This window comes from Malus sylvestris, chromosome 14, assembly GCF_916048215.2.
Source record: "Malus sylvestris chromosome 14, drMalSylv7.2, whole genome shotgun sequence".
Classification (NCBI taxonomy): domain Eukaryota; kingdom Viridiplantae; phylum Streptophyta; class Magnoliopsida; order Rosales; family Rosaceae; genus Malus; species Malus sylvestris.
Genome location: NC_062273.1, coordinates 2,802,149 through 2,827,066, shown reverse-complemented (window position 1 = coordinate 2,827,066; position 24,918 = coordinate 2,802,149). Strand labels below are relative to the sequence as shown.

General features: G+C 34.5%; 1 protein-coding gene across 1 annotated transcript; it reads right to left on the bottom strand.

Annotated features, from left to right (window-relative positions):
- Positions 1–19,211: 19,211 nt before the first annotated feature.
- LOC126600026 (NAC domain-containing protein 90-like) lies at positions 19,212–23,665 on the bottom strand. The gene is made up of 3 exons (XM_050266525.1): positions 23,328–23,665; positions 20,406–20,752; positions 19,212–19,866 (listed from the first exon to the last, which is right to left on the bottom strand). The coding sequence occupies exons 1-3, from the start codon at positions 23,593–23,595 to the stop codon at positions 19,528–19,530; spliced, it is 954 nt and encodes a 317-aa protein (XP_050122482.1). The 5' UTR covers positions 23,596–23,665; the 3' UTR covers positions 19,212–19,527.
- Between the last annotated feature and the right edge of the window lie 1,253 nt (positions 23,666–24,918).

The following is a 24,918-nucleotide window of genomic DNA, read 5'->3' as shown; positions in this document are numbered from 1 at the left end:
TTTAGCTAAAATGATTTATTTATGAGATTGACATACCTCCTCATTGTGGTCTTTGATATTTAAAATCGATAGAAGTGGTCTCTGAGATTGTCCATCGTCAATCATTTTGGTCATTTTTGTGAAAAATCTCCTTTAGATTGAGGATGTTTTTGTCAATTCAACCTTTCCACGTGAGTTGGTGATTTCTTCAATTTAATTGAGATTTTTCATAGAATGACCAAAATAATTAAAGGTGGACAATCTTAGATATAACTTTTATTGATTTAAATCTCAAGGACCAAAATAAATAGTGACATCAATCTTAAGGATCATTTTGGCTAAAAAGTCAAAATTAAAATGCATACGCTCATTGGCAATGAGAAATATATACAAGTCCATCACCTAAAATGAATTACTAAAAGTAGTTATAATTGCAAGGGTTTGCACTTTCAGTTTTATTTAATTTAATTTAATTTAATGTAATTTAATTTTTTATTTTTAACAAATAATAGTATCTACACTAAACAAAAGGAGGTTGACTTAACCTCACAATGAGCTAACGATAATGTGGTTCAAATTCGCATTTGGCGAGAATCAAACCTAAGACCTCTCACTAACAAGTGAAGAAAAATAATGTGATTCAAATTCGCCGTTGCACTTTCAATTGAAATAAGAACATTCATCTATGTCTCATTCAACATTCTTTCAATATCGCTTGTATTTTTTAATATTAAAAAAATGTAGGAATATAACATTGGAATGCCTCAATTATCTCTTAAACTGTTCATTCCTTCATCATTGTTGCATTTTTCTTTCGATTCTTGCGAATCGACAAAACCCCATTAGATGACAAATGACAAATGACAGAATCATGGTACAAAAGTTTAAACAAAGGTCTTGGAAACTTTTCTGCTGTTATATTTTGTATGAGAAATGCTAAAAAAATTATATTAAAATGAGATTTTCTATAAATTCTACGTTATTTTATGTTTTTAACACAATATTTTATATTGTTGACATAAAAATTATGTTAAAAATATGAGATGACAATGTATCTATAAAAAATGGGGTGTGCTATCCACACACCCCTTTTTACTTCTCACACACCCCTTGTTAATTTCTGTCTGTTGATCTTCTTAAATTCATCTGATTCGATGGCCGAAAACCAAAAAGGTGTGGGAAAAGTAAAAAGGGGTGTGTGAATATCATACCCCATAAAAAATCTTACTTTAAAAAAATCTTCTTAACATTTTCTGTTTATATTTGCACATAATTGACAACTAAAACGTGTTGTCAATGTTGCGAGTTATATATTAGTTAGAGTGTAAATAGTAGTTTATTGTCTCACATTGGTGAAGTACATATGTAATACCAATTGTAACTCCTATATATACTTCACTTTGGAGATTAATGAATATATAAGAAATTCCCAAATATTGTCATATATATTTTTGATATTTATCATGTTTAGTTTAATATTGGTATTTACCATGTTTAGTTCAATATTGTATCAGAGCAGTTTGCTCTTGGTGACCTGTGTGCTTTAATTTTGTGCCCACATTTTTCGTGATTTCCTTCGTTAAAAAAAAAAAAAGTGAATAGTGGTGCGCTACAGTACAATGCGTGAACAGTGTCCTCTACAGTGCCGTGAATAGTGCTCTACTACAGTCTGTGAACAGTCTCTGCTACAGTATCTGGTAAATTGTTTTCATTCCGCTGCGTATCTTTTATGCTTTTATTGTTCGTGATTTTTGTTCAATGGCTCAATATAATCATAGAGTTGTTATGCATCTTGGTGGAACAAATAAATGGATAATAGATACTGGGGCCACTGATCATGTGACTAGTGACCCTAGAGTGTTTGATGAGTTATGTGACTATGTTCGTGATCCGTATGTTACTAGTGCGAATGGAGCACATTCCCCTGTGAAGGGTGAAGACACTATCTCTCTAACTTCAACCTTATCATTGGTCCGTGCTTTACTTATTCCTGATCTTAAGTGCAATCTTTTGTCGGTAGGAAAACTTCTTGATACCTTATATTGTTCTTCTCACTTCTACCCTACGTATTGTTATTTTCAAGATATTCAAACTCAGAAGATAATTGGTCATGGTAAAAGAATAGGGGGTTTGTACATCTTGACTATGGAGGATACTGTTGTTTTTGGTTCAAATAATCATCAAGTTTTAAGTGCTAAAGTGGATGACAGATATCAAATTTGGTTGTGGCATCGACGATTGAGACATCCATCATTCAGTTATTTGAAACATCTATTTCCTTCTTTGTTTTGCACTTGTAGTGATTCAGAGTTCAAGTGTGAAACATGTGTCATGGCTAAGAGTCATCGTGCTTCATTTCTTGTAAGTGATTCTAAAGCTACTTTGCCATTTGATTTGATACATTCTAATGTGTGGGGTCCAGCGAAAGTTACTTTTAATGGATTCCGTTGGTTTGTTACTTTTATTGATGATTGTACTCGGTTAACTTGGGTGTTCTTGATGAAGAATAAGAGTGATGTTCCGTTACTTCTTCAAGAATTTTGTACAATGGTGTCTACTCAGTTTCAGACCAAAGTTAAGGTCTTCAGGTCTAATAACGGGGGAGAATATGTGAATCACACTTTGGCATGTTTTTTTCGTGATCATGGTATTATTCACCAGACAACTACTCCGTTTACACCCCAACAAAATGGTGTGTCCGAACGGAAGAATCGTCAAATAATGGAAGTTGCTCGCTCCTTGATGTTGGATAAATGTGTTCCTAATCATTTGTGGGGTCATGCTGTTTTGGCTGTTGTGTATTTGATCAATCGTGTTCCAAGTAGGGTTCCTGATTTTCAGACACCGTTCGATGTGCTACAACAACATGTTTCTCTTGTTTCTGTATCAAAGCTTCTTCCGAAAGTGTTTGGGTGTATTGCGTATGTGCATGTCTACTCTCATCAGCGAAGTAAACTTGATGCATGTGCTCTTCGATGTGTCTTTATTGGGTATGCTAACAATCAGAAAGGCTATAAGTGTTATCATCCTCCAACTCAAAAAACTTATATTACCATGGATGTCACTTTCCATGAGGAAGTTTTTTATTTTGTGAAGCCCTCTTCCGACTCTCCACTTCAGGGGGAGAAGGGGAGTAAAGTGCAGATTCGAAGAGATGGTATGAATGATGGGTTACAGGCAAAGTTGGGAACATAACCTATTATGTTGCGTGATACTGATCAGTCGACTGCAGATAGTGATCGGTCACCTGTTATTCCTGGAACTATTTCTACTGACGATATATCAGATGTGCCCAGCGAGTTGTCTGTTAGTATGTCTGACGAATTACCTTCTAATGATCGGTTGCCTGTTGCTGATATGTTTAACGAGTTGCCTGATGATGGTTCGTCTAGTGATGATTCTTCTAACAGTTTGGTACAAGATGGTGGCATATATGAAGTAAATTCTGACGATTCTTCTACTTATCAGTTGCCTCAACGAGTTAATCGTGAAAAACCTAAAGTACAATATGAGCCTGATATGCATGCCAAAGCCAAATATCCTATCAACAATTATGTGTCTAATCATCGTTTATCCAAACCATATGGATCTTACATATGTCAGCTATCTAGTGTATCAATTCCAACAAAATTGCAAGATGCCTTGTCTGACCCTAAGTGGGTGATGCCATGCAAGTTGAGATGGAAGCTTTGGAAAAGAATTCTACCTGGGATTTGGTTCCTTTACCAAACGGAAAAAAAGCCGTTGGATGTAGATGGGTGTTTACTATTAAGCACAAAGCAGATGGTTCTATTGACCGATATAAAGCTAGATTAGTTGCTAAGGGTTATACTCAAACCTATGAGGTGGACTATCAGGAGACATTTGCTCCTGTTGCCAAACTGAATACTGTACGTGTTCTTCTGTCCTTAGCAGCAAACCAGGATTGGCCTCTGTTGCAATTTGATGTTAAGAATGCTTTCCTTCATGGTGATCTTAAGGAAGAAGTGTATATGGATCTCCTACCTGGTATTGGAACATCTCTTGGAAAAGGTGTTGTATGCAGGTTACGAAAGACCTTGTATGGTTTGAAACAATCTCCTAGAGCGTGGTTTGGGAGGTTTACAAGTTCAATGAAGAAGTTTGGGTATATCCAGAGTCATTCAGATCATACTTTATTTCTAAAGCGACAAAATGGTAAGCTAATTGCATTGATTATTTATGTTGATGACATGATAGTGACTGGTGATGATCAGAAGGAGATACAACGTCTTCAAAAGTATCTAGCTATTGAGTTTGAAATGAAAGAGTTGGGTGAATTGAAGTATTTTCTTGGAATCGAGGTTGCACGATCCAAGCATGGTATTTTTCTGTCTCAACGGAAATATGTTCTTGATTTGTTAGCTGAAACATGTATGTTAGATTGCAAACCTGTTGATAATCCGATTGAGCAGAATCATCGTCTGGGCTTATTTCCAGATCAAGTTCCTACTCATAAGGAACAGTATCAGAGGCTTGTGGGGAGATTAATTTATTTGTCTCACACTCGCCCTGACATTGCTTATGCAGTTAGTGTGGTAAATCAGTTTATGCACTCACCTGGTGAAGCTCATATGGATGCAGTAACCCGTATTTTGAGGTACTTGAAGATGGCTCATGTCAGATGCCTGTTTTTCTCCAAGAATGGTCATTTGAATGTTGAAGGGTATACATATGTAGATTGGGCAGGTTCTATCACTGATCGACGATCTACATCTGGATACTTTATGTTTGTGGGTGGTAATTTAGTTACTTGGAGAAGCAAGAAACAAAAAGTGGTGGCTAGGTCAAGTGCAGAAGCTGAGTTTCGTGGTATGTCGCATGGTGTATATGAGTTGTTGTGGTTGAAAAAATTGTTGAAAGATCTTGGGTTTAACTCCAAAGGTGCTATGAAACTTCATTGTGATAATAAGGCTGCTATTGAGATTGCTCATAATCCAGTGCAACATGATCGAACAAAACATGTGGAGATTGATCGACATTTCATTAAGGAAAAATTGGATGCTGAAATTATTATGTTTCCATTTGTGAGATCTGAAGATCAACTTGCTGATGCTCTTACTAAGGCTGTGTCTAATAGTGTGTTTTCCAACTCGCTTGACAAGTTGAGCACGCGTGACATCTTTGCACCAACTTGAGGGGGAGTGTTACGAGTTATATATTAGTTAGAGTGTAAATAGTAGTTTATTGTCCCACATTGGTGAAATACATATGTAATACCAATTGTAACTCTTATATATACTCCACTTTGGAGATTAATGAATATATAAGAAAATTTTCAAATATTGTCATATATATTTTTGGTATTTACCATGTTTAATTTAATATTGGTATTTACTATGTTTAGTTCAATAATCAAATTATAACCGACAAGGAAAAAGATAAAAAGTAGGTGAGAAAAACGTAAAAACTAAAGCATGCGTGCTTCTTATATTCTATAAAATTAAAAACATAGGTCTTGTTTACTTTTCTACTGTTTGAATATTACCGAATAAGTCTTGCGGCGGTGCATGTTGGAATTTAGATAGATTTTCTTTTGGTCTATGCATGCGTGCTTCTGACCTAATGTGCCTGATGTTTCCATTTGCATGCCCGTGAAATCATCTACCACGTCATGTTAGGAAGTGCTTTCCTTTAGAAAGCGTTTTTGTTCAAAAGCGTTTTTAATAAAAACGTTTTTTATTTGGCGCATAGTGAAATTTGTTAGAAAAATTAAGTACTTAAATTAAGCACGCAACACCTTTAACTTACTGGCAAGCACTAACCATAACGTTTTTGACGATTTAAAAATCATTTAATTAAAAATAATGTTAGAGAGATCAAATTTTTTAAATCAAACTTACAAACTAAATAATGTGGTTATAGATTATTAAATTACTAATTAATTATGGATTAACGTGTGTGTTTCTTATTGGTAAATGATAACACATCATTTGATTTGTAAATTTTGTTTAAAAATTTGATCTCCTTAACATTACTCTTTAATTGTTTTAAATGCGTTTCCAAATTTGCATGGATTTTCACACTATTTCCTTGACCTTTTCTTGGAGCACAAAACTCATTTTAATTAGGACTACTTGTAGCGGTGAAACCAAGCCCTAAGATTAGATTTCTGTTGACACGTCTTTTGGGGAAAACAAACGAAGGAATATAAAATATTGTTTGATGGTTTATCCATTATTTATATTTATATTGTTCATATTAGCATAGACATTCCACAAAGCGGCGCTCCCTCTATCCTGAAGTCAAAATCCCCAAAGTTGATATCATTTTAGCCGCTGCCGTCCCCCTGGAGTGGGGTTAGTGGCAACTCTGTCTACTTTCCTAATCCTTTTTTTCTTCTTTCCTAACCTCGTTCTTTCTTTCTTTCTTTTATTTTTTCTTTTTTTTCCCTTTGATTTTTGGTAGTTTTCCTCTTAGCGTGTCCCGTTTTCTTTGAGCTTTGTCTCAATTGTTGTCAAATCTTGTTGCAGTTTCATGCCTTTTTCTTTCTTTCTAAATTCTTATTCCTTGCCGCAAGCTACTTCCCACCTGATTCGGCTATTCGACTCCTCGAGTTCTTCTTCTATGGACTCAGGGCCGGCCCAGGCCCAGTGAGGGTAGGGCGACCGTCCGGGGCTCAAAAAAATTAGGGGCACTAAAATTATTAGTGTGACATATTTATATACGTTTTCATAAGAGTATAAATTTATAAAATTTAGAACCGGTGATTTTGTTGTTTGAAATTAATGAGGAGGTTTTGGGTTCAAAACACCATGTGTGCTTATTTAAATTCCAATTTTTATAAATTTCTTTTCATAACAGTATAAATTTATAAAATTTGGCTAAATGATTATAAGTTTAATTAGAAGCAATGGTTTTTGTATTTAACATTAACGAGAGGTCCTAAGTTCGAAATGCTATGTGCATGTTTAATTTTTTTTTTTAATTTTTACGAATTTTTGTTTGGTTGTTTATTTATTTTTAATTACTAGCTAGTAACTATGTGAGTTGCTATTTTTAAAGATTTGTTCTAATTCAAATCTAATCTTCAACAAAGGGTGATGCGTAGACTAAATTTTTAGACCAAATTTGCAAATCATATGACATGTCGTCAAAAAGTTTAATTTGGTGCCCATTCATTACTTGTACATATCCTTAAAGACTAAATATCATTATTTTTTTAGTCTTATATTGATGAGGTTAGTTAATAAGAAAAAACACCTCATGATTTATACAAAAACAATTTAAAAGTTCAGATGGAAGACAAAACTCATAATCTATCTACTTGTAAGCCTGAAGTTTTTTGGGTTCCTTCTCTCGACACAAAATAATTTAGTTTTTTCCGTATTTTTAAATTACTGAGTTTGAAGTTCTTTTCTAAATATAATTTTATCGATGTCTTACGTTTAAAAACAAATAATTTTTTTATATAAAGTGAGGGCACAATTTTCGGTGTCACCCCGAGCCTAAAAAATCTTTGGACCGGCTCTGCATGGGCTTTGGTTGGAGGCGTGCTTTGGGTTTCGATGGGTGCTAAAGTGCAATTCGCACTATTTGGTAGGATTATGGAAGCACTTTTAGCGCAGGTTGCTTGCCCAACCCAATTTTCCATTCAACTTAAGTGCTCACTTTTGGGGCTCTTTGCTTATTTTACTTTTGTAATGGAGTGCACTTCTATTCGACAATTGTGGATTGTCTTTGGACTTACCTCATTTTGTATTAGTGTTGTTTATTTTTAATTAAATTAGTTGCTTGACAAAAAAATGTATTAGACATCCCATAAGTGATTAGAAAAGGGTAATGTTAAGTAGACCAATATTTTAGACCAAATTTACAAACAATATGATGTGTCACCAATAGGAAATAAGCACGTTAATCAATACTTAAGTAATAATCCAATTATCAATGAACACGTCATATGATTTACAAAAGTTAAAAATTTGGTCTCTCTAACATTATCCTTAGAAATAAGATGCAAATATGAAATATACTCAAGTCAATTCATGTCAACATTCTTAACAAGCATACATTCATTTTACGTTGCGGTTAACTGTAATTTAGACAAAATATCAACAACATGTTTGCATTAAAAAAGTGCAATTAACCTCAATTTAGAAAAACTTAATCATGCATAATCTCTTTTATATAGGGACCATGTAAAACACAACTTTTAAGGCAATATGCTAAAAAAGTCATACTAAACTTATTATAAATTGTAATTATTTTGGAGTCTAATTAATATATAACATCGTTCTGATCCTTTAAAAGTAAGGAAAACAATACAGTTACATTTTGCGCTCATACATCTATTTCAATAATTTTCATCGAGACTTAATTTCAGTAATATTTAGAATGTCAATGAATATATATGGTTTAGTGATACTTATAGTGAGTGTAGTGTATTAAGATTTGGGAAATTTCACTCTAGATCCAACTTACTCTTTATGCCTATATTATTTTTAATTAAACTACCAAATCTCTTTATACTCAAATAAACTATTTTTATAAACTCAATCAGATATGTAAATTTATCTTTACACCTAATTGAAAAATAAGAAACCAAAAATTAACGTCGAAGCAGAGCGTAGGAAAAATTTCTAAAGAGACGCTAGAGACACAACGTGGAATGGCGTACAAAAATTTCATTGCTCTTTTTTTTCTACCGAATACCCAAGCGGCATTCAAAATATTTTTTTAGTTTGCAAACGTTTAGCGATTTCCAATCGTACAAAGCGTATGAAGTGATTTATAGGTTGAATTAATTGAGAATTGTGAGAAAACCAGATTGGGTTATCATGTCATTTCATTTGCACCTGGTGCTCCGAGCAGGTTTATTATTTCGATGTGATTTACCAACCAGTTAAGCTATTTGATTTTAATTATTTTCTTGATTTCAATTTTCTCCTTGAGTGATGGCTGTTTCCTCTTAACAAGAAAGATTTGATTCTATATTTATCGGGACACTACCACTAAAACTTGTCTCCAAGTGATCTTTGGTAAAGATGATTAGCCATTTATATGGATCTTTGAAGAAACTAGAATATGTGGTGGTGAAGGAACAAAGTCACACATCATCCACCTTTATTATCCTTTGATTTCAAGCCTATTTACAGGCAGTATACAACTGCTCCTAAAGCCTAAGCAAAAATAATTATAATCAAATAAAATAAATGTCATAAATCGATTGATACCTTATTTAAAGATTCAAAACTTCAAAATCACCCGTAAAAAAACTTGTTTTTTTCTCTATGACAACGTCTTAGAGTTTTAGTCAAAATAGAACGTAGAAAAAAGATTGCGTGATGGTAAGAGTTTCATTATTAGATATGGGTTTATTGATAAACTTTGATTTTTGTATTAATTTCATCTTATACTTGATGGTAATTATACAATAAGGTTAAAAAACAATTTATATTTAAAATTTAAGTTGGGTGTAAGGTGATGTTATATGGGTTCAAATAAAATTTCCCTTATGATTTATATAGATATTTTTTTTTGAAGGTAAAACTGATTTCATTCAATGAATAACGTCAATACATCAATAGGAAAAACGTGTGGGATCAAGGGCCTCTGAAAAACAACCTTAACCGAGTAAACCCAGTGGGAAAAACCTCGGCTAAAGAAAAAGAGGCCACACATGCGATATAAACTTAATCAACAACCATAGATTCCGCTGGATATATTGCATCAACTATGTTGGACCTGTCTCAACCCAGAATTAAAGAGTCAGACAATGAAGACTATACCGAGCCAAACGATGAGCCACATTATCCCTCGATATATAATTCACCGCCACATGATTAGAGTTATATGGACTTTTGTTAAGTTTTTTAAGTGATAGACTTTCATAGATTTAAGTGTACTTTTACGAACTATTATAAACTCCATAACATTACATAGATAATATACTTTTTAGAAAAGAAATGAGTTAAATGATAGACTTTTGTAAAATTTTAGAGAGTTCAATGCTAGAAACTTTTAGAATTTTATGGATTGTCATAGACTTTTGAATGACCAATTTATTAACAAGCATTATTATTTTTAAGTTTTTACTATTGAAATTGTAATGATGATTATAACAAAGTGGTTTTATGAGGTGGTAGTGACAACGACAGTGATAGAAGTGTCACGTGGTTGTTAGCAAAATAATGATATAGTAAAGTTGGTGTCTTTAGTGGTGGCGATAATAGTAGGGTGCTGATTGTGAAGAAATTATAGAGTGGTATTGTAGTACTACGTGACAATGCCACATAGTGGTACTCATTAATCAGATCACGACATGTGGAATTGTGAGATAATAAAAAATTATTAGTATTTTCTATTAATAGTTTCATTAGTTATCAATAATTACTAAATTACCCATATTTTTTACTTGAGTTCAGTTTTGGTGAGGGGGATAAAATGGTAATTTACTGGAGTTTTGATTGACAATCAAGGTTTTATTAAGGGTAATGCTATGGAGACTAAATTTTGGAAACTAAAGGACATGGAAGTTGATGATTAGTTTATTACTTAAGCGTTGATTAACGTAGTCAATCCTATTGATGACACTGATACATTATTTAGTTTGAAAATTTGGTCTAAAAATTTGGTCTCCTTAACATTTAGGGATGACAACGGTTCGGTTTGGGGATGAAAATGCTATATCCATCCCCATATCCATGAAAATTAACCATATCCATAACCACCAATTAACCATCGGGTATTATCCATAACCATACCCATCGGGTAACAGATTGCCCATCGGTTAACGATTATACCCATTTGCGTCAATACAAAAAATATATTCGTTCAATTAAGGTATGATAATTTAGTAAATATTAATTTCATCATTAAATATTTGATGGATAAAATGATTAATGAATGGATCTTGTGGAGCATAAAAATTAAAGCTAAACATTGATAATGTTGGCTGATCTTTGATTCTCCCATAAGTACCATTGAATTCTCATAGATTTTGATTCATTTCAAAACATTTTGAACTTTCCACAAAATGCAACTCACACAATGCAACTTTTATATTCTCAAAGTAATGGATTCAGTGAATAATGAATATACATACATATATATATATATGTGTTATATAATACTATTATATTATATATATAATTTGGTTTGGATTTGGGGACGGATACAGATTGGGGACTCCCATAAGGGTTTAGGACCCTAATTCAAAGCAATTATCAAATCAAAACAATATTTCAAAGCATTAGATTTCGAGCAACCAGAAACCAATTAATTAAAAAAAACACAGGACATTGGAACCCTAATTCCTAAATTTACTAGAGTTAAGTAAATTGAAAATTACCTCAGAGGGATACGGCTGTTGGAGGAAGAATATATAGGGTTGTCGGAGGAGGAAGAGAGAGGGCTGTTGGAGGAGGAAGAGAGTGCGAGGGAGAGTTGAGGGAGATGGCTGTCGAAGGGAGAGTTTACAGAGAGGAAGAGGTGAGGGGAAAGTGTTTGTGATTTCAGTTTAATCTTGAGGTTATTGCGCGACGAATAGAAGATATTCATCGCGCAAAATATTCAAATTTTCACGAAATTATTTTCGTGCCCGCCCACAAAGTCAAATTTTCAGTTCATTGCGCGACGAAGAGTAATTAATCATCGCGCAAATGCCATTTGCGCGATGAATAATATAGTGTTCATCGCGCAATGAGCTGAAAATTTAATTTACCCGGCTAATTTTTTTAAAATTTATATTTATTCAAATAAAAACAATTTATTTATAACATAAGATAACTAAGTAACAAAAAACTCAATTAATATGTTTTACATAGCAAGTCACAAATAAATTGCATTATTCATCATCCAAACTATAATAACATTCGTTATCGTCGCTATCATCACTTCCGGTCCCCCAATCCTCTTCCTATATAAATACGTCACCGTCGTCGTTCAGACCCACTGCATCATCGTATTGCAAAAGATTACTGAGGTCAATTGTAATTGACTAAATTGGTATTTCGATTGAAGCCACTCCTTGTATCTGAAACTGTTCTTGGATATGATTTGTATCTTGAAGTATTTCCGCCTCATTTTCCATTGAAGATTCTAAACGTTGGTCAGCGACGTTGTCGATGTCGTCGTTAGTGGGGTCTTGTTCTGGTATACCTTACACATTCCTCTGATCTATCTTTTGAACAACTTTCCAACCTCTCTCGATTTTAGGGTCATCTAGATACACAATCTGTTTTGCCATGTTCGCCAAAATGTAAGGGTCGTCATCGTACCAAGTTTTGTTAGTGTTCACAGATAGTAAGCCATGGTTGATTTTAACACTTCCCTGCCTATTTGGGTTTGTATCAAACCATCGACACTTAAACATGATCACTTGGCATCGGTCTTTGTAAAGCAATTGCACGACAGTTGTTAGTTTGTCATAGAAATCAATGTCCGTACTTTCACCTCCACCTGGGACATGGACACCGCTGTTTTATATACACAACTTGTAATCTCGTGAAGCCCCCAAAAACTTGACGCCGTTAACATGGCAACCCGAGAACAATTCAGCGCGAATCTGGCCGAACGCCAAGTTATATAATTCTTCACTGTAAGTGGAGGAATTCGATGCTTTCAATTTGTTCACCTAACATTATACAAAAACATATACTTTTTAGTTTGAGAAAATTAAATACTACAATGTATATGTCAAATACAAAATATTTATAACTTACACAATCGAGAAACCACTGTGGAAACAATTCTTGGTGTTTCTTGGCATACAAATGTGATGGATGTTCTTGCTTCATCATCTCTTCAAGCTCATCTAGGTATGCCATTATATTGTCACAATTGTTCAGTATGAACCAATGCGCTACCTCCATGTCATTTTTGGAAAACGACTCACCTCGTACATGATCTTTAAAGGGTCGTGCACATTGGGCAAAAACATAAAGTTTCTCCTTTCTCACACCTTCGTCATTATTGTGCTGAGGACAATTGAAAGTCATCGCCACATCTTTTAAATACATTCCACAAAATGTAAGTGATTCATATTGAACCCAAGCCTCTATAATTGATTATTCGGGCTTCGCCCTGTTGCGTACATTTTTTTTCAGCACCCCGAGAAGCCTGCAAAAATAAAACGATACGATACAAATTAGTAAGCATGGGTTAATGATGCATGAACAGATGATGAGGAATATATACCTTTCTATTGGATACATCCAGCAATAGTTGACAGGACTAGCAAGCAATGCCTATTCAGGCAAGTGAACCATTACGTGGATCATGCTTGTGAAGAAAGCTAGAGGAAATATCATCTCAAACTTGCATAGGACTTGGACAATGTCATGGCGCAACTGATTAACGTCTGACTTTCGCAACGTTCTTGCTGTCATTTAGGAAAAAAACTAGACAACAACTTGATTGACTTCACAACATCTTCCGGCAATAGATGTTGAATACCCACAGGAAGTAGGCGTGTATAACCACATGGCAGTCATGGCTCTTTAGTCCAGCAAATTTACCCCGTCAACATTCACACAACGCGCGATATTAGAAGCATAGCCATCGGAAAACTTTACAGACGATATAAACTTTAAAAACTCTTTTTTATCATTCAGTTTCATGGAAAAATACACAAGATCCCTTATGGCTTTATCTCTGCCCTTATTCATCCATAAACCCATTTGTATGCCTATTCTTTCCAAATCAAGACGAACTTTGATCGTGTCCTTTGTATTGCCCTCAATATCTAGAATGGTGCCCACCAATGTGTCAAATACATTTTTCTCAACATGCATAACGTCGAGCTTGTGTCTCAATTTTAGTTTCGACCAATACGGGAGCTTAAAAAAATAGGCTTGTGCGTCCAGTTCATATGTGTGGAAGGTCTGGTTCTACTCACTGTTTTTCCTAACGGAGCAAAATCCAAACGGTTAAGCTGTTCTAAAATCTGATCACCAGACCATTCTCTAGGTCTGAGGCGATGCTCTGTTTTCCCGTCGAACTCTTTTTCTTTTTCCTGCCACTCATGGTCCCATGGCAACCATTTTCAATGACCAAGGTAACAAACTTTTTCCGCGTGCTAACCAGGTGTTACATCATCCTTGCATACAGGGCATGCCATATAACTCTTAGTGCTCCACCCGGAAACCATTGCATATGTGGGAAAATCGTTGATAGTTCACATAATTGCTGCCAGAAAGTGAACTTCTTCCCAGTGCATTTATCGTATATGTGCACACCATTTGTCCATAAATTCTTTAGCTCATCAACCAACGGCCCATTCCAGGATCCTCAGTTATCAAAAGAGTCATCATCATGTATTCTTTTTTCATGCATTTCCAAGGGGGAAAATTATAGAGGAATACGAAAATCGGTCAAGTGCTGTGGTGTCGGTTTAGAACCCGAAACGAATTGAATCCGTCAGTGGAAAATCCCAATCTAACATTCTAGGGATCAGCAGCAAACTCAGGAAATGTTCGATCAAACTTTTTCCATGCATCCCCATCTGCATGATGCTTCATCACATCGTCGTCTACCCATTTTTCCTTATGCCATCTCATGTTAGTGGCAGTATGCGTCGATATATACAATCGCTGCAACATAGGTTTCAAAGGCAGATAACGCATGATTTTTTGTGGGATCTTAGTCATTCTATTCTGAGATGTCATTTTGAACCTTGACTCATTGAATAAGGGCATTTATCCAATGCTTTATTCTCTTTGTAGAATAAAATACAATTGTTTTTGCAAGTGTGAAATTTTTCATAACCCAATCCAAGACCATTCAACACCTTTTGCGCATGTTTATGGTCTTTTAGCAAACAATTGTCATTTGGAAGCATTCTCTTGAAAACCCCCAAAAAGTAATCGAAACACTGGTTCGATATACGATACTTTATTTTTTCGTGCATTAGTTCCACAATGGCCGTGAAAACCGAAAAGCTCTCATACCCCAGGTATAACTCTTGGTTGGCATTTTTTAAATAGTTTTTCATATTGTTTGAACTTTGCACTGTCCATTAGTGTAGGCACGTCATCTTCCCCTTCCTGATTGGTGTTTGTTGATGCAAATGGAATAACATCATTTATAATATCCATGACTTGTTCATTAGGATCCACAATAGTTCAACATTGTCCATTCTTGTGGTGTTTGAAGGCCTTGTATTGTCTAATTGTTCCCCATGATAGTTCCAAGTATTATTTGTCTCAACCATTCAATTCCTTACTAAATGAAATCGAACATTTTCAATTGTCTCCCTTAACGTGTTGTTACACCTCCTACAAGGACACCGGATTCTAGTTGCACCCGGGTTGTGTGTACGTGCAAAGTCAATAAAATCCTTGAATCCATCCAAGGATTCGTCCGCACATCTATTCGGGTTTTGTATCCACGTCCTGTTCATAATTCTTGGAACCACAATAACAGTACAACAATCACAACAACTTCATACAAATGATAGTGTCACTTTATGCCTCCGGTAAGGGCCCTATCCCATTCGAGAATGCATAGTTATGTCACATAATTTACGGCTACATCAGATTAGATTTCGATGTGGATGAATTTCGTCAGCATCTCGGTACAGTTCTTTAGATGGCCGACGTAGATATCAAATACCTATGTGCCACTCGAAGACATATAGAGATGACACTGAAATCTCCACAACCGAAACCTAATCCTTCAACCATAAACTAACCGCCATAATTGTGCATTCCCAAACTGTCCAAATAATGGGACAATTCAAGAATTAATTGGACCACAGTCATGCTTTTGCATCCATGCGCGAAATCCAACTAATCCTCTCGAATGAGAAACTAAGTTTTACTAAAAATAAAAAATAAGTACGAAGTTAATTACAATTAACTCCGTACATCACAACACATATTTGTACGTTACGTACAAATTTAACAACATAATATAAATATAATTTCACAACACAATACAAACATAACAACACAAGTTCAACATAATTTAATTAAGGGAGTTTTAACAAAAAGCCCGCAATACTGTTCACTTTAACGAAAAACCACATTTTTACACTAAAAAGTCAAACCTGATATTATTCACTTTACCCTTTATTTTGTCCTTATCGTTAAAACTCAAAGTTTTCAAGTCCTTTTCATTAGTCTTCCTTTTAATTAATTTGATATATATTTTTTAAAATAAAACGAAGAAAATACATTCTCAATCGTTCTTCACCAATCGCTAATCACACACAATATCCTTATAGACAACGAAATTCATGGCGTTAGTATGAATTTACATTATTACTTTTACCTTAACAAAAAAAAAGCTTACCAGACACACCGAGATAGCTCGATCAACCTGGAGAAGAAGATGGAGGGAGTATTAGATGATGAAATTGAGAGAAAATGGAAATGACGGATGCCGGATTGAGGAAAATCGAAGTGGATGAGTGCAGAGGCTAAATCTGTAGTTTACTACAGTTTGCTTATGCACAGCTGAATCCAAATTATAAAGTTAACTTTTGGACGAATGATTTTGTGCGACTAACAGTTCATTCGTCGCACAAATAACCTTTGTGTGATTAAACAATGTATTCATCAAGCCAGTTTACAATTTTTTTATTTTATTTCCTTTACTTTATAATTTTTTTTTAAACAAATTGCGCGACAAAAACATGTTTCGTCTCGCAATGCATATTTTTTAATTTTTTTTATGTTTTTCCGTTTTCTTTTTATGTAATGTAATTTTTTATTTTAATCTAAATAAAAAACTCAAACCTAATTAAACATTAAATTAATTAACAAAACTAATTTACCATCCCAAATACAAATTACAATTAATGTAAATATTAATACTCATCCACATAGCATAAATTTTATTAATTAAAGTAAATATAAAGTCCACAAAATCTTATTTCAAATTTTTTTTTTTTTTTTTATATATATTCAAGCCTCCTCCACCTTCCGCTGCTTCTCATCGGTTTCGTCAACATCCTAAAGAACCTACATTATGCCAATAACAATAAATTTGTAATTTTAAAAATACTACATTTTAACAAAAATAATTATACATTATTTAATACAAACTTACCGATAACTCCCCCATCATGGACTTCTTCAACTTCTCAGGCACCTTTTTTCAAGACTTAAACTCGGCAGAACAATCATTCCGCACCAAACTGCCAATATCATAAATAAGTTTGATGTACTCCTCAGCTATACTTTTGTCTTCAAAGTACGACACTTGCTTTCATCGATGCCTCTCTGATCACACAACAAGTTTCTTTTTGCCAAAACCTTCTCCAGAATCGGCCATTGCTTTTGAAACAAATTTTTTTTTGAAAATTAGGGTTCTTAAACTGTGTTTATATAGCAATAGGAACCCTTTGCGCGACGAACCCATTAGTCGCGCAAAGGCCTCTGTTCGTCGCGCAAACGTGTCATAACTACGCAATAAATGGGAGCGTTTGAATGCAATCTAACCGTTTTCTTGCGCGACGACAAAGTTCTTTATTGCGCGAAGTGATCTTGCGCTACAACACTTTCGTCATGCAATCTCTTTAGTGACGAACATGATTGATTGTAATTATAAAGTTTACATAAATATAGATATCTATTTTTACGTAAACTTTATATATACAAACAAATATTCTGTTAAATATTTATTCTAAAAATAATTAATACCTTAAATATTTATTCTAAAAATAATTAATACCTTAATCCATTCAATTATTTTAAAAACCAAACAGGAATTAAAGCCTAATTAAGTCCAAATACATAACTTATAAAACAACCTTCAATTTAAATATTGTCCTCAAAAACATAAATTTAAAACTACTATTTCTATAGTCCTCCATTCCGCTCGACGTCATAACGCCACTGATTGTAACCTCCATCAACTGTTCGTTCTTATCATCAGCAAGAGTATACTTACACTGTTACACATATATGCAAATAATTAATTCCAACATATAACAAACAATTTCACAAAATTAATTATTGATCCATTAACAGTATACTTACTAATAATTCATCCATCACTGCCTTCTTCACATTCTTGGGCACATTTTTGAGAACGCCACTCAGTAGTAGGACAATTATTCCGCATGGCTACAACAATCACATGCGTGAACTTAAAATGTTGCCTCAAATCATACGGGTTGGTGGCGGGCATGCTCTGATCCTTGTTTTTATCCTCCATCACATCACGAATAGAATTGTGAAGAATAAGGAGAACATAAGCGCATATTTATAGGAAGGTTAGGGCCTTTGCGCAACGAAGGCTTTGTGACGCAAACATCTATACTAAATGCAATATCGATTCCTTTGATTCACCTGCATTGAATGGTTTGAGTGAAAACTGATAGCAACTTGTGTGACGAACCCTTTGTAATGCAAGGTTTTCGTGCAAAAAAAAAAAAAAAACCTTGCATTTTCTTGTTGACTTTCCGCGACGACAACAAGTATTCGTTGCGCAAATTTTTTTTCTTTCCTATCTTTTTTGTGTGACGAAACTGTTTTTCTGTCACGTGAGTACCTCTTGTGCGACGAAATATGGTTCGTCGCGCAAAATCTCATCGCGCAAGCTGTTTTTCCTACTAGTGAGAGGGTGACTTTTATTAACTCCTTAAAAGTCTATATTGAATACATTTTGATTTCAGAGTCAAGCAAGGTTCATCGAACTCCATATACAACACACCCTCCAAATTTCACGTTGATGGAGGGGTTTATAGGTTCATATATCTCTTGTACATTTCCCAACTTCCTTTTACCCAAATGTATATATAGGCCGTCAATATTATTGATATCTTTTCTAGTAATAGCGATATTATTAATGATTAGAAAGTTAGCTGTTAGGGGAGAGAAAAATTGGTGCGGATCGAACCAAAATCATAATGTATAGACAAGACCATTTTCTGCCACTGTGGTAAAACACCATCTCTTAATATTGTTGATACTTTGAACTTACCGTTATCAATAGGAATAACTCATGCAAAAGAGTTTGAGGTGTTGCTGAATAAAGTTATTTTCTCTTTCTTTGACTCATTCTCTTGTTTGGGTTTCTTGATTTTCTTTTCATTTAATCAATTTAAAAGATAAAAAACACATAAGAGTGTACACGAAGAAAACAGAAAAGCAAAAATCACTTCCAAAAGAGAATTTGATCAAAACTTTTGCTTATACAAAATATCAGTTTTGTGCACTTGATATAAAAGTTAATACAGTGAATACTTGTATCAGTTGGACTCCAAATCATAACAATTCCCATCATTCTAATATTACCAACACATAAATGTAAAAAAAAGTGATAAATTCTGTAGGTACTTCTGCAAACTTTCAAGGTTATACAGAATAGTCCGATTAGAAACATACATAATACAATGAAAACACATTTGACAAAGAACCTATGTATATTTGTTTCAAACTAAGCAAAAGGCATCAAGATAGGTTAGACTTGTGAGGGCATCTCGTACAATATGAATTTGGCTTTCTTTTCCAAATTGTAGTACAGACATTACCTTAGAATGGATAAACCCTACAAATGATTCCACCTGCATTAATCCATTTTCCTAGTAGCTAAACATTCCAGTAGTGGAAACTTAACCTTTTATCAATTTTTGTCCACCACTTAAAGCCAGTTGTCCATTAATTCGTCCCAATCCCAAATAGCTTCATCATCAACGGCCATTGGCAAAATCCCACTTTGTTCGGGTTGAGAGGATTGAGAGGCATGGCCTCCTGAGGATGAACTCTCCAGTGAGCTTAAGTTTGTTCTCTGTCCCATTTTCTGAGGGTTCCTATTCGACGTTGTCGAACATTGATTCAGATGATTTGCACCCTGAGCAGGAGCTGCTTGAATGTTTAAGCTAGGGTTTCTTGTGATCTCAATCCCTGGATGTCTTCTGTCATATGCCCTAAGGGATTTTGATTTCCTGTACACTCGGCATAAGCTGAATTCTTGCCTTAACTGCATGTATGCATGCCAACATATATCAACATTAAAATTTATAATATGAATTATTATGAAGTTTAGTTAGTTAAATTGATTTAGATGCATATAGTTAACTGCACTGAAACTCAATGCCGTACGCCATCAATTAGGCCACTTCCCTTAAAAACAATGTGGTCCTGTCATATGGTTTCATCAGCTGTTAACTTGTTATGGCTATTGGCACCACTAACATGTTCAGTTTTGTTGGTGTCCCTTCTATGAAGTAATTAAATGTTCTTTTGTGCGCCCAATTCAGAATATATATGGTGTAACATGTCGCTGAGGAGCAAGAATATTCACTTGTAATTTCTCAAAACCGTATGTTATACACACACAAAGCAACTTCATTAATTATGTTATTAGACTATTAATTCCAGTTGAGTTTATGAAATTCTAGAAAACTATAATTTTATTTGGACATGATTGCTGGCAGCCTCTCTAATAGACGTGTGGTTTGTGAAGTTTTAAAACATTGCTAATTTTGAGGTAAGAAATTAATTAGTACGTATACTCACCGTGGGAGCAGAAGGAGTACTTGTTCTAGGGATTGATGAAGAAGCTGCCATTGATAGTTGATTATTATGATCAGCATGAGCTTCGATGGCTTTGTATTCATTCATCATCCACTCGGTTTTCTTTCCACGGGGAGCTCTGCCAATGTAGAAACCCATGGTTCTTTTGTGGCCGATGGGACGATTGTAATTGGAATTGGAAGAGTACACAGTGCTCGGAGATCCTGATGCTTTCCAATACCCAATTGTTGTGAGTCGTCTCGGTCTCCCTCCTCGAGCTTCACTCTCTGGTCTTGGGATGAAAAAGAACCACTGCTCTGAATCTCCATGGCTCACCTCTCCCGCAACCTCTGTTAATTTTTAATTCATTATAAACCTAATTAATTAATTAAAGTGTAAATTATGAAATTGCATGCTAAGCTAGCAAACTACTAGCTTCATATATCATATTTTAATTTTTATATATACCAAAAAAGGAAATTGAACAGTATTCACTGAATATCAACAATGTACACGATGCTGTAAATTAGTGCTCTATACAAACATATATAACATTCATTATCCTAAAACTGGCACGGTCGTAGGGAAAGTGATGAAAAGCAAACACTAGCTATAATATGGTGTAAACTCCATGGCTGGGCAAGCTAGAAGCTAGCATAAATCCAACAAGTAATCATTAAAAGGAGAGAGAGAGATGTTGAATTACGTGGAAGTTTCCATGGATCAAACTCATAAATGTAAACGACGGGTATGATTTGGTCCAGCACTACTACAAAATTATCTATTTCTGGCGGTCCAAAAACCGACAAGAAACATATATTACTGTCAAATATTATGCAAAATCCGACATAAAATGGATGCAGTGGCAGATATAATAAGCAACAAAATTGCTAGCGTCAGGAAATGAATTTTCCGACAGAAAATACTCTAAAACTGACAGAACTTGTGTCGGATATAACCGACAGAAAGTATATTAATAAAGAATAAATAAGAGCATTTTCTGTCGGATAAAACCGACAGAAAATATATATAACTGACAGAACTTGTGTCGGTTATAACTGACAGGAAATATTAATAAAAAATAACTAAAGCATTTTCTGTCGGATAAAACCGACATCAAATATATTAATAATAAAAAAAATAAATAGGACATGAGAGCATAACCCTTCTTCTCCCGTTCTGCTCGAAATCAGAATCTGCAGAAAAATAGAAGAGAAAAGCCAACTCCACCAACCTTCTTCCCAACACAAAACACAACAATCCATCCCAGAAAAACAGAAGAGAAAACAGAAACTTCTCATACAATGGACAAAAACAAAGGAAATAAGAAACAAAAATCAACCCTAAAACCGGCGAAACCAAGAGATAAGATTCAAGGTTCTAAAAAACGCTAGGCGCTAGTCGGGCGGCGGGCTAGCGCCTAGGCGGCTAGGCGGGGTCTAGGCGGATTTAGGTAAATTTCTTATATATTTTATGAATTAATTAAATTCATTATATCAAATGTAAATAATTATTGACTTATATGTTATTTCTTATAAAAGAAGATACATATGTGAATGTGTTTTGTACATATATGATATACTTGCCTAGGAAAAAATACAAAATATTATCTAAATAATTTATAATTTATATAAGATTTATATATGTGTGTGTGTGTGTATATATATATACACACACCAAACTTTTAAAAATATAAAAAGCCCACATGGTGGGTGGTTTTCATTACTAAAACCATGAAACTGTCCACCTCACCTCTACTCGTTCACATCACCTGTCCACCTTGTGGTTTCATAATTAAAACCATGTCAGAGTCCATAGTTCTATAATTAAAACCATGCTTTTGACCTTGGATTCCCAGTCCTCCACTTGCACGGTTGCACTTGCACCACCACATATTCAAATGCTTAAGCCTCCCTCTCCCTCTCTCTCTCTCTCCCTCCCTCTCTCTCTCTCCCTCCATCTCTCTCTCTCTCTCTCTCTCTCTCTCTCTCTCTCTCTCTCTCTCTTTTCGCACTCTCTCTTCTGAGTTTTTCCAGAAATCTCTAGCAAGCAGCCATAGTTTCCGATGCAGGTACAGATGCCAAATGCAAGGTGTGAGATGCGATGCAGGTGTTGGAAACTTGGAGTTGCAGATGCTATGAGAGTTCGAGGCGAGAGAGTTGCAGTCTTGCAGAGCCTTCAGTGGTGGCGAGAGTTGCAGAGCACCTTGTGCGACGACAAGAATTTCAAATCGCCTAGATCGCCACCTAGCGCCGTCTAGATTGCCTAGAGCGCCTAACGGTTGCCAAGGTGGCCGCCTAAGTCCCCATCGATTTTTTAAACGATTTTCCCCAAATTGCAGCGGGCTTCCACCGCCGAACGCCTAGGCGGTCGCCTTGAGTGTTTTTTAGAACACTGATAAGATTACTTCCTCATCTTGACTCGTCGTTGGTTTTTCTCTCCAGATGGTTTGGTCCCAGATTCCTATATACAGAGACTCGTCATCGGGACTCATTGATACACCAGATATCTCCCCAAAGAAATCAATCTCTTGCCGCACTTTGTAATATGCCTGTGTGCTATATATATGCACAAAATCTGCAAGTTCCGCGACCACCATGAATTGACCATCTGATGAAATTGAACAGTACTTCGTTAAAGTTCCCACTATTGAAGCATAACATCAAGTTCAATTCAAGTATTCAAACAAAGCATTCAAAATACGCACTTAAATGCAAACAAAAAGTAACACATTTCAACTAATATCAATAGATTTAAGGTACGATTAAGGATTGAAACAAACAAATTCCAAGCGACCTCATGTTTTTCTAGAAAAATCCAGAAACCCTAGATTCCCAAATTGAAATTAAAACCAGAACAAAGCAGAAATCACACACGAACCCAAGGCGAGAAACGGAGAAATCGAAAGCGGAGCAGAGAAATTACCAGAAGCGGAGGACGAGACGGGATGAGGGCGAGGATGAGTGGAGGGTATCGGAGGCGGAACTACTGAGGGCTTAGGGTCTAAAGCGGAGATGAGGTAATCGGTGACGGAGGCGAGCTTGGGATTATGGTATTTGAGCTTGACGGTGGAGGAGGACGATGACTGCGAAGAGGTGGCACTGGCAAGGGTGGTGGTGGAGGAAATGGTGTTGGTGTAATCGGAGAGAGGGTTTGGGGCTTTCAGTCTTCTTCTAGATGGCTTAGCGTCCATTTCTTTTTTCTGCTACTTCATAGGTTTTATTTTGGAAAATGTTCATTACTGTCGGTTAAAACCGACAGAAACATTTTTTAAAATACAAACTGACAGAAAATTTTCATCTACTGTCGGTTATAACCGACAGAAAAAAATATGGCCGCCAAAATACCCCCAAAATTCCCTTCCAAAATTTTAAATTCCCTCCCCCCCCCCCAAAAAAAAATTTTGTTACGATTTAAAAAAATAAAATAATAATCGTTTGGTTTAATAAATAAATAAATGGGAAAATTAGGTTCACATTCTTCTTTTTGTTTCTCCATTGATTAAAATCCTATTTTCAATTTTTGATCAAGGTCCTTGGGTATTAATAACATCTTTAATTATTTGAATAATAAAGTATTTTTATTTTAAAATATATTCCTTTAGTGTTAAAAATGTTACAATTAGTATATTTATATTTATGGCTAAATTGTTTATCATATATTTTTATTTTTAGTTTGTACCTATTTTTAATTTGCAAATATTTTTTAATTTGTACCAATTTTCTTTTCATTTTTAATTTGTACCCATATATTAGTTTCTTTTTGTGCCCATATTTTTTAATTTTTTATTTGTGTTTGTACCCATGTGTATACCGTCACGTGACATTGTATATTTAATCAATGATAGAAAAATTACATATGGTATATTTATGTTTTATGCCTAAACTTTGTATCATATATTTATATTTTTAGTTTGTACCCACTTTTAATTTGCAACATTTTTTTTTAAATTTGTAGTATTTTCTTCTTAGTTTTATTTTGTACCCATGTATTAATTTCTTTTAGCGCCTATATTTTTAAAAATTCATTTGTACTCATAATTTTTAATCTTTTATATGTACCCTAATTTATTTATAATGTACCCATTCTTCTTTATTAATGTACCACTTTGTTATATGTGAAATGTACCAATTTTTTTAACACTATGGATACATTCTTTTGCCATTTATTATTTCTTATTTTTACATAGTTTTTATCCATTTATTCAATCAAAATGTTTGAATTTTTTTATTGTAACCGTTTCTAATAGTATTATAATGAGGGATTTTAAATTTATAGGATTATAAATCTCATAAAATATCAAACATTTAATGTCAAAACTATAAAAATAAAAATATTAATAGTAATATAATGAGGTGTACAAAGTCAAGGGACATTGATCAAACTTTGAATACTATTAAGGTTTTAATCAAAGAATGTTAAGGATTACGGACCACATCCAAAGTATCCCTAAATAAATCATATGTATTTAAATAGAATACGTTTTAAAAAATTAAATAAATAATTGTTTGGTTTA